This window comes from Echiichthys vipera (assembly GCF_963691815.1).
Source record: "Echiichthys vipera genome assembly, chromosome: 22".
NCBI lineage: Eukaryota > Metazoa > Chordata > Actinopteri > Perciformes > Trachinidae > Echiichthys > Echiichthys vipera.
Genome location: NC_139847.1, coordinates 9,088,454 through 9,104,608, shown reverse-complemented (window position 1 = coordinate 9,104,608; position 16,155 = coordinate 9,088,454). Strand labels below are relative to the sequence as shown.

General features: G+C 40.5%; 1 protein-coding gene across 5 annotated transcripts in view; it reads left to right on the top strand.

Annotated features, from left to right (window-relative positions):
• The window catches only part of arap2 (ArfGAP with RhoGAP domain, ankyrin repeat and PH domain 2), a 120,912-nt gene that overhangs the window by 69,176 nt on the left and 35,581 nt on the right, over window positions 1-16,155 (top strand). For all 5 annotated transcript variants that reach the window (XM_083937154.1, XM_083937153.1, XM_083937151.1 and 2 more), the window contains exons 15-16: window positions 1,925-2,050; window positions 14,050-14,194. In XM_083937154.1, the coding sequence (XP_083793280.1) occupies window positions 1,925-2,050; window positions 14,050-14,194 (271 nt within the window). The remainder of the gene's footprint in view (window positions 1-1,924; window positions 2,051-14,049; window positions 14,195-16,155) is intronic.

The following is a 16,155-nucleotide window of genomic DNA, read 5'->3' as shown; positions in this document are numbered from 1 at the left end:
TTAAATGTATAGAGACTTCTTTAAAAAAAACATTCAAAATGGGCTTTACTTTCATGTCATCATTTGGTAATATTACGTGATATATACTACCCATTTAAAGCCATTTCAAGACTAATATGTTAATGTATTCATAATATCTTACTGTAATTCAAAGATGATTAATGTGCTTGTGGACACAATTAATTAGTTTGACACAATCTACGCACAGAACTCCCGCAGAATTGGCTGTCTTGTTAAACGAAATGATTGTTTTTCTTTGCGGAATGATCCGCAGCCCTGGGATGAGGCTTCAGTGGTGTCAGCAAAGGGTGAAAATGTCGCTTCAATTAAAAGTGGTTTCAATTAAAGTTATTTTACCTTGCTTGATGAGAAAGCTGGAGGTAGTGAAGATAAAATCTGTAAGATATTGCCAAGGCTCTGGCTGAAAATTGAACCCCAGAATTGAAGCTAATTGAATTCAGGAATGATAAGGTTGAACGTGGGGAGCTCTTAAAGCTTTGCAAGAAAGGATGAGAAGAGAGAGTTTAAAAATGAGGGAGAAAGGCTTTTAATTTAAATGGACAAAGATGAGGAGAGGACAGAACATGAAACACATTTTTGAACAGACACGGCACGTGGAGGTTTACGCCTTGAAATGCTCTCAGAACATCTTATCTTTGCCTTTGAATGACCACGTGACAAAGTCATGACTAAATAAACAGCAGTTTGTATAATCATGTTTTATGCTCTTTGTGGGGAAGATGAATAATACGGTGCAGCTTCATTGATGCCCACAGGGGAAATAATCTCCACATGGAGGTCAGAGCTCAGCTTCAAGAACATCATGAAGCTGGTAGGGATCCAGTGTGTTGCTTAAGGGCACTTTAACTATAGGGAGCTGTGCCATCACTGAGCCATGAGTCCATGTTTTCTGACTGAAAGATCTTTTTAGGGATTTTACATGAATAAGAGTGGTATAGAAAGATAGAATTGCATCTAAGATTACAGCTATCTTGATCCGAAAGCATTCCAAACCTGTTTATTTCTGACAATAATATGGGATAATGACAATAATTGCCACGTGATGGACGCTGGGAATCTTTACAGATAATATCTAGATTGTATATTATGTTGCTGCAGTACTACGGCCATAATGCTGTGTCCCACAAAGCTGATGATTAAATAATCTCTGTGGAATCTTACATATCATGATATGAAGGTGAAATTTAGTTATCCAACTGAATAATTCTGAATATATTTACATTAATAACAAACAAACACATTATTTTTATTTCAGAGTTATGTCTATAAATAATCAAGAAGGGAATATAGTTTGCGCATTGTACATCAACGTTTTTTATTTTTCTTAAATTTGCCAAACTGTCATATTTGTTGATATCCGAAATGAATGGTTTGTTAATATTGTGATATGAGGATTATTATCATTAGTAGTAGTATAATTTTTATTATTATTATTATTATTGTGTTAAATCAACACTTTTATTTTTCTGAACGTAGTAGTAGTAGTAGTAGTAGTAGTAGTAGTAGTATTAGCATTATTATTTTTGTTATATCAAACAGCCCTAACTACAGCATAGCCTAGGCGTTTTATATTATTGAAGCTATAAAGTTTATTCAGTCTGTTCATGGGTTATTAATTACAGCCCTGTTTTCAGCTGTGCTTTGTGACAAAGCATTTTTTATAATCCAGTGGGTTTTTTACTGGTTTATTTAGATTCAAAATATACGATCATATCTTCAACACATAAAGGGCTGCTGCTTAACCTTTCGGTTTATCTGAAATTGTCAAAAATACAAACAGCTGCAGGTAGAGGTAAAATCGTGACACAGAAGTGTGAGGCTGGCATCAGAATGGTGCATTACCACCATAACATTTATTAGGGAAAAACCATTTCCTTGCTGATCTACTGTGCGACCCCCTCAGATTTCCCCAGACTGGAGCAGTGGTCGGAGAGCACCTCTCTTTCTGACGCTTCCCTCTTCATGGATGGATTCCTCTACATCTCGACTGCCCCCATGAAGACAACGCTGGACCGCCGTGGAAGAGATGGTGAGCTTATGTCGTTTTTTGCAAATCCCTGCAAGGCCAATCAATCCATTTGTAAGCAATTTAAACCCTGTGTTTGCCCGAGGTCTCCTACAGTTGAGCGCTGAACGATCAATCAGTGTCAGTCTGTCAGTTGTCTGTTGACTGCCTATCGTTTAATCCGTACACCAAACAGTCCAGTCAAAACGATCAATGAATCTGTCTTTCAAATGTGTTCTACATCGACCCTCTGGGACTACATGTCAGACGGAAAGATGTTGTTAGATGACCCAGCCATGAATGCTCAACAGAAGTACTGGGTCAATTAAGGCCAGGTCAAAAAAATTAAGATAAAAATATCTAGAATAATTCTAGTACAAGTCCTTTCTAAATGCACCTGAGACAAAACTTCGGAATTCTCCTTATTTTGTCTTCCAAGGCAGTTTAAAACTTTTAATCAGGCTCCATTTCACACCCTAAACTCCTCAGCTGCTGCTGTTGCTGCACCTCTTGCACTGCAATGGTCCCACTTCTCTAAACAGCTGGAGTGTTTCCTGGGCCCGTGGGTAATTAGGAGAAGGAGCCGACTTTGGATGCGGCCCCTGGGGAAGTGGGTTATTGGGAAGGTGTGTGTGTGTGTGTGTGTGTGTGTGTGTGTGTGTGTGTGTGTGTGTGTGTGTGTGTGTGTGTGTGTGTGTGTGTGTGTGTGTGTGTGTGTGTGTGTGTGTGTGTGTGTGTGTGTGTGTGTGTGTGTGTGTGTGTGTGTGTGTGTGTGTGTGTGTGTGTGTGTGTGTGTGTGTGTGTGTGTGTGTGTGTGTGTGAGAAACGGGGGAGGGAAGGTTTCCGGGTGGGGGTGAGAGCTTGCAGCTACCTGCCACTTGAAGGAGCTGAATCTCCTACATCTTTGGCAAGACATCCATCTCCATTTCCATCAACCCACACATGCTCTGCTCTCATTGGTGGCTGTGCATGCTGGCTAATGAACAGGGCTGAGGTCTGGGAAATTGCCCCTTAGAGGAGATTTTTTTTGGGGGGGTGGTTCACCAGTGTCTATTGAAATTCTCATTATTTGTAGAGATTGAATTCATTTCCATTTCATTTGTAGGCAGACTCAAATATATTGCAATTTAAGTTGTTGCGTAATATAATTATAAAGTAATTGCTGAAATCAGGGACCATGGCGGCTTCACTACAACAAAGTCTGATGGCTCAAGAAACATGTGGTCAAAGGTTCATAATAGAGTAACGATCTTATCTCAACCACTTTTTGTGGAGGTGGACCACTAATCATGCTGCTAACAAATCCCTGATGAATTTTACTATTCGCCTTTGTTGTCTATTCCATAAAATTAGCTTAAACTCGGCACTAAAATACTTTTCAAATCTTAACAGTTATGTAAAAAAAACATTCATACCTTAACATCCCTCACTCAACAGAAACATCTGGCAAGGCACACTCTTTACAACCATCAAGAAATCAGGGCTTTGCTGCCGAATGTCAGGAGGGGTGAATCATCCGCAACATTGTTTGATTCTGTCGTAGTGCGTGGCTCGCATTACCTTTGGGGTCTCTTAGAAACTTGTAAACAGGTTTGAGTTTCTTACACTGTTATACTGCTCCTAGATCTCAGCAATTAACTTGGTAAGTTGAAGTGTGAGGCCCAATCCCGCTTCTCATTTGGGCTGGGTGATAATAGTTTGTGGCTTTATCCCCTTTTACATTACAAGCAGTCAATGTATCCATTGTTAAAGGTTGAATATGTAGAATCTTTATTAAAAGCTATATTTAAAAAAAAATAAAAATACTCCCACGGGGCGTTTTGCGCGGTACAGAATGAAAGTATTGCTTTTCCATAAAAAGATGTATTTAGTCTGAATGAATTTTTTTTTTTAATTTTGAGAGCTAGCTAGCTAATCGTTTACACATCACTCAACAGACGTGTCATCAAACTTATTGCAACTTATTTGCACAGTGGTTAGAGCAACCGCCCCATGTAAAGAGGCTGAAGGTCCTCGAGGCAGCGGCTGCTGGTTGGACTCTGACCTGCGGCCCTTTGCTGCATGTCTCTCCCTCTCTCTCTCACCCCATTTCCTGTTTGTCATATATAACAAAAGCTTGGAAAACTGCCAAAAAAAATAATCTTTAAAAAAAACAAAACTTATTGCAAGTTGACATACCATTGCAGGGGTCTTGGAAATATATTATGAAAGTTGAAAAACGACATGGAGTTGCTTTAAGTAAGCATTTGTCCTTTTAGTGTGATTCATCATCTTAAAGTCATTGCAGAAAAAGAAAATCTATTGGCTGCTCTTGTAAAAATCCAACAACAATGTGTTGTTCGTTGTTTCACCAACACACCAACAGTACAGTGTACTGATGCTACAAGTGTCCATTTTAGTCACAGTTGTGCATTTTGTACCACTTACAGATGCCGCACCGTTACAAAGTTTTCCCTCTTTCAGATAAGTGCTCGTAATATTTGGTCCGATAAACACCCCGTTATGTCATCTATTATGAAGAACTGTACAAGTTTGGCTTTTGTGCTTTAATGGTGCCTTAACTGTTAAAAAATTCAGAGGGGATGGGTTTTGAAACTCAATGTGTTCCAACTTCTTCAATCACAAGGAAGCGCTGTCAGGACTTAGTGAGCATGGAGGGATGAGGTATTTTTGAATGTACTCCAGGATGCCTTTTGCTCCCAGGCTAATGGTTAGATGGTCTATAGATACACACACGAGTTCTTAATAATTCATAGGTTATGCTCAGGGATTAATAAAAGCACTCTGCCACAGCATCTTCTACTTTTTGTCTGGAGACAACTCCAATAGGCTTTCATGCTCCCACTGATGGAAGCTAAATTGAGAGTACGACATGAATTAATTTGGCAAGCAATTTTGGAAATGGCCTTGACCAAGGTGGTGTAGGGGATCATTGTGCTGTTCCGCCGTGATGAAAATATATACTGTGCTACTTAGCGTTTGGCAAAAAAACGTGTTCAGTCTAAACGCTGCTCGGAATATAGATTAGGATTAGAAGAAACTATATTCCTCTTTGGTTTATTTATGCTGAAATCAAGGTTAAACTGGTTTATTCTCCAGCGTGGCACCACTTTATTAGCTGTTTCGCTGTACGGTCGAACCTCCATATCAGGTTTACGCAGTTGATTCTCGCGCAAATTAAGTCTCTCTTCCTAAATGGGTAAAGAAGTAACTCTTACTTTCGCATTAAAGAGTGTGTACAAGCTTTTTTGTGCGTCTGTGCGTGTGTGTGTGTATGTGTCGCTTGTGTGAGTCTCGGCAGGAACAGAGAGACAGTAGGCAGTTACTGTCTGAAATGGTGAGTGGCAGCAGGGAAATGGCACCCCCTAATTTCTGATTAGTTTTCCCTTTTCCTCATCAGCTGCGCTCCGTTTCTCGCCTGCAACAGTAACTCACAAGTGCCAGAGAGAGAGAAAAGAGGATGGAGGTGAGGGTGGAGAGTAGAGAGAGAAGTAGAATTATGTTAACAGTTTTATTGAGGACACAAATCTGAGCCCACATGAACTCATATTCAATTACTTGCATCTACAAAGCTGGAGTCAAGTCTTTTTTTTGATAATAAACCAAATCTTCTTCATGGTTTAATGCTCAAACAAATAGTTAAGGATTTTTGATGAATTTATAAGCGGCCACATTTGTGTCATTAGTTTTATTTTTTATGAGGAGTACATAAAAAACTGTTTAAGCAATTCGTCTTAATCTAATAGGCTTTTGGATTGCTCTTATAACTGTGCCTCTGCTCGCCTAAATGAGTGGCATGAGTATTGCTGTTGCTTAGGCCAGAAATACATGGCGGATAGTGTTTTTTATTATTTTTTATTTCTTTATCTTATGCCATATCTGTCTGCTATGCCCTGTAATGAAGTATGCTGTAATTCTGGCACGGACAGATCGTTCAGATTCCTTCAGTTTCCTCGATTTCCATTTCCAGCCCCCTGACGGGCTGTCCAGCAGATGTCTTCATCACAGATTTTTTTGTCTGATGGCGAGATAGGCAGAAGATTGGCAGAAAAGGGGGGTGGATGAGCGAAGGAGGGAAGAGGGGGATTGAGTGGAAAAAGGGGTACGGCCTGCTTTTTCAATGCATGCTGAAAATGGGTGTCTGTACAATGTCGATTAAAAAAAGTTTTGGGGGACAGTGGGTGAATCTGGAGCAGTGTAGTAAAGAAATAAGCCGGAGACACAATTAAGTCAAAACTTTGGAGTAAATCTGTTAATTTTGTACCTCTGGCCATTCAGTCAATGAACAATACGGCTGTTTAATTACCACATTGATGACTTGATTAGTCCAATCAACCTGCTCATCTTGCATACATTTAGCGTATTTAACAATTTGCCTAAGTGAGAGAGGAGTCGGGGGGGCAGCAGAGAAATCGAGAGTTTCCTCATTTCCTCTTGAAAATACTATGCAGGGAGAACTCTTGGCGTACAAGCTAATTGGCCCAATTTAGCTGGTGCAGGCATATACCACGGTTGGCTTCCGCTAGCGTTGTCTCTGGCGGCTGGTTGTGGACTCCCGCAGAGAACGGCTGGGCCGCGGGGGCCATTGCTGTTTGTTGGGGAACAGCTGGCAATGGACGCAGCTGCTTGATTGTAAATCAAGCACTATTGTTCCCCCCATTGCACGGATGCTTGTGTAGAAGCTAGTAGTATCCCACCCACTAAGGAAATGCTGCACCACAAACAAAGGATGCATGCGATTCGGTAATGTGCAGGTTTTTGATGAAGCTCGTTTCCTTTTTCCTTTTATCTTGTATGGATCCAAAGGCATTCAGTACTCTGTTAGGAAAGGAACTTGTGCCACAAATCCCAACATAGCTGAACAATAGTTACATTCAACGAAGTAGAAACTCACAAGCAGCTTATTTCACATTTTCAGTGCAATCTTTATTGTGCTGTTATGACACACCACCGGTACATGTTCTATCTTGGGTCATGTGGGTGCTGCCTGCCTAGTTTGTGATATTCTTTTACCTTATTTTTTACACCTCCATAAAAATGGCTAATTACTGTCATCAACCTCTTCCCTCTTCTCCTCAGTCTCCCAAATCCCTCATATTCATCCAGAATTAAAAAAAAAAAGATAACTGTATCTGAAATTACATTTGTCGCACATTTGTAGTCTCTCAACACCTTTTGCCCCCCCCCCCCCCCCTTTAACCCCCCTTCTTTCCTAACCTTCCATGTCCCCAGCCTTACGTAGGCATATGGGTGCGCTGGCCGTTATAAAGGATCTTTCTTTAGAAACTGGTTGGTCGAATAGTGAGCCCATTCATGTGTCCACACTGTTTCGGACGGACCCAGGGTCCCGTAGCAATTTGCTTCCTGGATTTGCAGTGGGATTTTTAGTGTCTCTCCTTGGAGTTGAGAGGAAATTAGAAATGTTTTTCCCCCCTTTTCCACAGTGTAGTTGAAAGATTTTCTGTGGAGTAGTTCAAGGAGACAGGATCAGTATGCCTCATGTGCCAACATGAAATTAGGTCTATTAATATTTCTGATGTTTTAGGACATTTCAGACAAATGTCCTCTAGGCCTTGTCAGTGGAATTCTACTGCTTGTGTCCATGAAAGAGGCAAAAAAAATGTTTTTTACCTGAACCGGCGTGAAACCAAATACGTAAGTCCTTTATATCCTCCCGTGTGGATGCAATTCTCTCAGCAGTAACTTCCTTTTGGCTCAATTTATCTGGCTCTACCATTTTATTTAGGCTAATGCAACACAATGTCTGCCACCAGCTTTGCATGGAAATACTTCAACAGATTGAGCAATGAAGATGCAGAGTGTGTGTGCTCTGTAATCGCTAACAGAATCCGGAATCTAGAGTCTCACCTTTATAGAATTACTTTGAAAATACCAAATGATTTGCTTGTACAACTCAATTTCTGGTTTATGCATATTTCTCCTTGTTGCATTTCCTGTTGCTTGACATATGACCTGCAATTTAACTGTAGCTGAAGTTTTAACTATCTCCCAGGATCTGCTGGGATACAGGGCTTCTGCTCCTGTGACAGAAATTATCAAAATTTTTAGGAAAAATATTAATGCCTACTAGGGACCATAACTAATCCATCAAAAAATGTTCGGATATTTCACTAAAGAACAAAAAGGTTGACCTCATAGTGGGGTCAGAGGAAAAGTAGCATGATCACCAAAGTCAGTATGCGTCATCCCTCCTCGACTCAAAGAACAACGCAGTGAAACAGAGAATCAAAAAGTTATTTTTGCTCTTTTTTCGTTACTGGAAATGCAGCTGTAGCTAAATATCTCACTATCACGGTTCTCATACATATTTTCAGTTGCTACAAATTATATCCAGCTACAAAAAAGGCTGAGAAAGTCAGAAGTTAGAACAAAAGTACAAAAGAGAATGAAGATGATAGACCATCGCCTCGAATTGGTGTCAACCGGCAGGTGTCAGAACGTTGCAGACTTGCTCATTACAAGTAGTTGTGTGTTTCAACTAGTACATATACATTAGGGTTGAATTTCAAAGTCGATACTGATACCCGGGAAAATACTCGTTGAGTTGTTGTTAGTCAGGTTTCTCCACTGTGTAAACTGGGATCTGGTGTTTCTGTCACGTTGCTGGTTGACTTTTCAGACATATTATTGCGCCGTTTACGTTATGTTTACTTTTAGCCGCTACACGCTAAAGCTTCTTTACATCCTTGGCCTGCTGTTACCTATCTGCTAGAAAGTAGGTTGTGTTGTGTGTTCACAGATGCTCTCCTGTATTCCTGGATATTTGAGTTACTGTTGCCTTTCCATCAGCTTGAACCAGTCTGGCCATTCTCCTCTGACCTATGGCATCAACAGGGCAATTGCACCCACAGAACTGCCGCTCACTGGATATTTTCTCTTTTTGGGACCATTCTCTGTAAACCCTAGAGATGTTTGTGCGTGAAAATCCCAGTAGATCAGCAGTTGCTGAAATACTCAGACCAGCCCGTATGGCACTAACAACCATGACGCGTTCAAAGTCACTTAAATCACCTTTCTTCCCCATTCTGATGCTCGCTTTGAACTGCAGCAGATCCAAGACACCCAACCAGAAATTGCAACCCTTTCAGTGCATGGGTGTGAATGGAAGTCACTTAGGATAAAAGCATCAGCTAAATGAAATGGTGAATAATGTCACATCTTTTAACAAGCCTGTCCCGGGAAGAGGTAATTTGAGATGGTACAAAAACTCTCTTGCACACCAGTGTGCTATTGGTTAAGATATCACTTGCCAATGGTGGCACACATGCCTGAGGTTGCTGACTCCTCCCCTAGACAATACCTGTTTGTACTTGCCATCAGTCCAAACTTAACCTTTGAAACCAATATAAAGCATAATGCCTAGAAAATCAATGGTATTACAGTTTTCTAAGAGCTTATGATAGCAATTGACTCTAGTTAGGAGATACGATTTGCCTCTTAAGGAAATGATTGTGCAAGGACTTCAGATGGTACAAATTAAACTACTCTCTTACAGGAGGGACAGAGGAGAGGAAGGCACAGTTCCAGGACAATACTGCACAAAATAATAACTTAACCGTCTCCTGGTTGAAAATGATGGACATGGCATTTTCTGCAAAACCTAGGCAATCAAGGGACACATTTGGAACGGAAATGAAGCACATTGCAATCTTTTCCGTCACCAAGACAACGGCGCGTCCTGTCAGATAGATGGGATTGGTAATGACTTTAAATACCAGAGTGTATCTTTTCTCTCTTCCACACACACACACGCAAAACTGCTAGATGTACGGTCGGTTTCAGATAAAGATGATTCTTCAGCTGCTGAAATAATTCTCTCCTCCAAGCAAAGTGGGGCCAGAAGAACAGTCTTTTTTAAATGCCACAGTAAGCATAAAGATAATAGTTATTTTTTAAAAGCTGTTTACTGTTTGTGTCCAGATTGTGTTTTTGAGACAAGAAAAGACAAAGAAAAAGTACGAAAGAGCCATACAGAGAGGCAGTGCAAGGGTGAATAGAGCGAAACTGACATCTTCCATTCCTATGCTTATCACATCCTTTTTCTTTAAACAGCCAGTTGTAGACACTTCTTATTTTTCTTTTTATTGGAACTATATCTGTTCCTTCAGAAACATCACACACAGTTGGCAGAGGAATCCACAATTAGCATATTCATGAGATGAATACAGTGGAAACTTTGGAGTTGCAAGCGACAGGGGGTGCAGGGCTGTGTGTGTGTGTGTGTGTGTGTGTGTGTGTGTGTGTGTGTGTGTGTGTGTGTGTGTGTGTGTGTGTGTGTGTGTGTGTGTGTGTGTGTGTGTGTGTGTGTGTGTGTGTGTGTGTGTGTGTGTGTGTGTGTGTGTGGGTGTGTGTGTGTGTGTGTGTGTGTGTGTGTGTGTGTGTGTGTGTGTGTGTGTGTGTGTGTGTGTGTGTGTGTGTGTGTGTGTGTGTGTGTGTGTGTGTGTGTGTGTGTGTGTGTGTGTGACACAAAAGCAGATGGCACGGTGACTTTGAAAATCCAAAATTAGGTATGTTTTTTTGAACTTCATGCTCATTGGCTATGTAAATCACATAGTCAGACAGTCATGAAAGACAATGTTGTGTGTTTTCCAGCTTTTTTTCCACTGAGATCATGTTTGTTGATTGAAATCTGTTCGGGCCTTGGAGTCTTTTTATTCTGTGTGTGTCTGTGCATGTGTGCGCTTACATACAGTATACAGTCAGCTTGACTCAGTTGTCCTCTGGTAGACTAAATATTAAACGAACGTCTCTTCACATAAGTCATCAAATTGTCATCATGAAGTTAAAACACAAGCTGACTCTTGTGGTCCTCAACTGATGTTTGCGTTCCTCTCTCCATGCCAAGACTTCTTTTGTTGACTTGGAAATGAAGGCCACAGTCTGGCAAACTAAGTACGCCATGTAGGTTGTTTTTTTTCCCTCTGGCGTTGCATCTTGGATGATTATTCAGGGAAGCTGTTTGCTTGAAACTAGGGCCTGACCGATGTGAGATTTTAAAGACCAATACCGATTTTAGAAGGGAAAAATTAATGTGGTGCCCGATTTCTAAGCTGGAATGAAAATAGACCTTTGGTGGATTTTTGCACCGATATGACTATGCAAAGGTGTACAGATGGCTGCTTTCCTAAACAAATATTTATTTTTCAGAATATTTAACATTATTATACATAATACATCTAAATGAACACTGGGGAAAAAATAATATATAAAAATAAAGTAGCTACATGTACAAGATCATGTTCATTCAATTGCTGACCATTTGAATAAAGAATAAAGAAATTGATAAATAGCACTGTATCTTAACTATAAGTTAAACTGCTTAACACTAAATAAAAAATAACTAAATGACACTCTTTTAAAATCACCCCAAGCATTGTTTTCTGCATTGTTCTGTAAAAAAAAGATTTTCATATGAACGTGTATGTGATAGGCCAGTATCAGCTGTTAATATCGTCTGACAGACATATCGATCTGGCTCTACCTGAAAGCCTGGCCTTCAGGCGGTGTGATCTTTTTACGCCTGTCTGGTTTAGCTTTGGATGAAAACAACTTGGTTTATAGAATAATATGCACTCTTAAGAAGAAGAAAAGAGGACGCCTGTGATACTGACACATCTCCATACATACATCCATGTGTGGAAGCTGAATGCACAGTGTCTTTTCTCCCAACGTATAAACGATTTCTCTATAGTGTTGTCTTAGCTTGTAGAGAGTCATTAGCTGTGTTAAATAGGGTTGGAGTGGTGCTAATTGTTGACAAGCCAATCACTAACATTGCAACAATCTCTCATTAATTTATTTTTCTGACTCCATAAACAATGGACAATTTGTTCAATTTTATCAGTATGCAAATGCATGGCTCTACATTAGTAATCCAATAGAGGCACCAGGCATATTGGAGGATTCTGGTAGCATAAGGGAAGGATCTGAAGTTATCATTAGATAAGTCAACTACTGAGTCAATTTGCTGTCTTTATGACTCTTTCTTGATTGTCCGAGAGTATGTTACTCTCATGGTTACTGTACACGTTCGTATGCCAAAGAACATTTCAGTGGCTTTATTTTAACAAACAAACAAAAAAGAAGTAAACAATCTGCCTCAAGAAGAAGAAGTACATTTGCTGCTTTCTGTTTTCCACTTCTAGGACATAAGATGAACCATGAAAAGTCTTTCAGAAAATGATTTCCGCTCCGCAGTTTTAGTTTGTTGCTAAAAATCCAGTCGATTATCAATGCGTCTATGTTTAATGCAGAACTTGTTTTTTTCAGAGCGTAATAAGATTTTGGTCGCGGGTGGTGGCACAGTTCAACACGTGATCATGCTAAACCAATAAGGTAGCTGCTTTTTGTCAACAGAATGAAAAGATGGCATCCTCCGGGGCTTCATCAAGCAGTAGCTCCTGTCTCAAAAAATGTATATAAGCGCTCCATAAGCGCTCCGGTTGCATTTCTTGTCGTCCAGGTGACGTGTAAATTCCCATCCTCTATTCTCCAACCAAATCCAGCAGGTGATGAAGCTATGGAGGACACCATCTTCCCATTCTGTTGACAAAAAGCAGCAACCTTATTGGTTTAGCACGATCACTTGTTGAACTGTGCCACCACATGTGACCAAAATCTTAATACGCTCTGAAAAAAACTAGTTCTGCATAAAACATAGACGCATGGATAATCAACTGGAATTCCACCAACAAACTTTTTTTTTTTGTAGCTCAGCATGACTCGTTCTTTTTATGAACTAAAGATTGTGTAGATGCCAGACTGAGTGGGATGAAACAATAGCAGGGTTCACCTTGTGGCCTATTCCGTCTCATTAAGGTTATCCAGAGTCTGTTAACCTGACTCTCGCCAGATGAATTTCGTTCTGCCTTGCTCCCCTCATCCATCTGTAATCACTCGACTGGGAAGCGATTTCAGGAGGCTGAGCCTTATCAAAAATCCTTGCACATGATTGGATAAAGCACTTGTCCGTCATCTTAATTGACATGCTACTTTAATCACTCACATCGAAACCAACCCGCGACACAGGGAAAAGCCAAACAGCTGATATTGTTTCCACCAATAAAAGCCTTTCAAGCCGTTCTCTGGTGTTATATTCGCTAGATTGGACAACACGGATGAAATAGCAGTATTGATGTTGGCGCCTGCTTCCTAGATGCGAGCCGCCATTGTTGTCTGAATCAAAACAGTCGTTTCTCCACTACATCACATCTATAAAACCCCGCCCGGTGGTCCTGATTGGCTTTACCATTTTTTGTGAACCCTGAAATCACTTTCCTATGGAGCAAATCCAGATGGTTGAGTGGAGCTTGGCGGAGTCTAGACGAAAGCAAGGCAGCATGAAAGTCATCTGGTTAGAGTCAGGTTGAGGATCTGTTGGAGCCCTAGGGAAAAAAATTACAGGGGGCCCCTCGATGTGAACATTTTAGTTTTTTAAAGTTAGTTATTTTCAAAATATGAATCTAAATATTAAAAAAAATGTGTAATTCCAAAAAATGTATATGAAGAACCAAAAACAAAACAAAACAATAAAAACTTGGGTTGAGTCAGGTGGGGCCCCCTTAGGGAGGTCAGGTCTCCTACTGTCATTCGAACTTTGCACATTGTCACTGCTGTAGTTTAAAGTTTGTCATCTCTCGTTATTATTCTGAGCAGTATTAGTGGTTTAACAAGCCGTTGTAATGCCTTCACCGTACGGCCCCGAGCTAATCAGTGTTAGCCACGTCCGACTATTAGCGTCTCTCCTGGATTTAGTAGTTGTTACAAGAAAAAAACGGTCTCAATGGCTTATTTGATGTAGTGCCGAAAAAGACCATGGAATGGTTTTGTGCCAGAATTACACTTTGAGGTTTAAAGGCATAACGATCGTATTTTGCCATAAAACGTATTATTGGTAGGATTAGTTGTAATAGTTGAACAAAATAAAAAATGTGAAAATACTATATGTAGTCCATCTGTAAAATCTCTGTATATTTTTGTGCTTAAATGATTGTTTTATTCAGACATGGTGCGTCGTTGGTGTACTTTAGAGGGTGGCTTCCTGAGTTACTACGAGAATGAGCGAAGCCCGTCAGCCATCGGCAGGGTGGACGTCACTGAGGTGGTCACACTGGCCGTCAGCAACACCGAGACAATGACTGGAGCTGGGTATGAACACACACACACACACACACACACACACACACACACACACACACACACACACACACACACACACACACACACACATACACACTCACACACACACACACACACACATACACACTCACACACACGCACGCACGCACGCACACACACACACACACACACACACACACACACACACACACACACAAACACACACACAAACTATTTGCATATTGCTGCTGTCTAGTGAAATCCTTGTACCTCTAAAAAAAAACTGCTGTAAACTTTTGATTTGATTTTGAGTAGAAATACTTTCTTCACCTAAATTTTAAAGGATTGAATGATCTAATAAGATTTCCACAATTGAAGTTAGACCTAGAAAATCACCAAAATTGGACTTAATATGGTTGAAGGGTTTATGTTAATTTGTAAGATTTAATATTGTTTTAAATGCAGCACATTAAGTTATCATTTACACATAATTCATACAATATGGCTTTCATTTACACAGACGCATTTGAATGTCACTGAATCATAATTCATACGTGATTGTTCAAGCTGCTTTGAGGATACACATGCCATACCCCCCCCCCCCCCCCCACACGCACACACACACACACACACACACACACACACACACACACACACACACACACACACCTTTTTAAATGATTTATTATTTTTTATTTGGCTCTATTTCAATTCACTGCATATGTAATCATGATATATTAACATAAACACAGACATGTAAAACATAGTCTTTTGTGTAGTTTCTCTCCTCCCCCTGTCATATCTGTGATCAGCATAATCTTAACTTGAGCATTAGTCACTTTAACAAAACCTATCACAGCTTTATGAGCGCTATATATCCTGTTTACTTTGGCGGAGATGCAGGCCAAGGACGCAGCTTTTAATGGCCCTCCCTTTGTTCACTTTACTGTGCCGACTCGACTATCGCTTCTAAGATTATGAGTCAGTTAAAAAGTTCACTCTGACAAGAAACTTCTTCTTTATTTCTTCTGGAAGTGTTACAAACACACCGAGAAGGAACAGATGTCTTGATCCTTTTCCTGCATTGACACACAGAGCAACAGTGACATGCTCCAGTTTTTTAGCTTGGCGCATACATCCCCAGTCACAGGTCACGGCGTCGCCCCCAGAAAGGCTATTACTTCTCTGTCGCTAACGCTCATAATGGCTGTACGTTTCACTAGATTAAACTCTGCCTCACTCCCTCTCACTTCTGCAACTCCCAGAGTTCCCAGCATGCCTGCGCGCAGAGCGAGCGGGGACGCCTCACCTCTTGACTGTCTGCCGCTCATGAATATTAACGTATGCAGATGACACACTCCCACCAGCAGCCTATCGCTGCGCTACAGGAGGCCGTAGGTGTCGCTTCCATTAAGCACAGCATTTGGGTAATTTCACCGTGGCAGAGGACACCGTGAATAATAGTGCAGCCCCCAACACATACTAAAGTTATATGAATATTACAAACCCACTCCAAAAGAATTAATGCAAAGGGAATATGTTGGCTTGTGATAAGTTGAGGTTTTCTAAGGACTTTTCTGACTAAGTTTTGACAAGTGTATTTAAATTCTGACCCTTAATGCAACTAAAAGACATTGGATACAAACCTTTCTTTTCTCCCTTTTCTCGCTATCATCATCTGTCACAAGCCAACAAAAATAGCTTTTTTAAAGACTTGTAGAAGAACTTACTTTTTCCAGTGAGATGGGTTAGATATATGAGAGCTATGGGAATTAAGACTTTCTCAGAGCAAACGAAAGGAGGTCTTAAGGAGAAAGTAAAAAAGGCTACGGAAATATATATAGATACCTAAATGCTCGTGTAAACCACAGGTGAATCTTGTGCAGCAGATTTTTCCACAAGGAAAAGTGCTAGTCAGATCTGTCAAACTTTATTCAAACACAGAAAGTACTTTTTTACTGCGGCACGCTCACAATTTGCACATGAGCTTG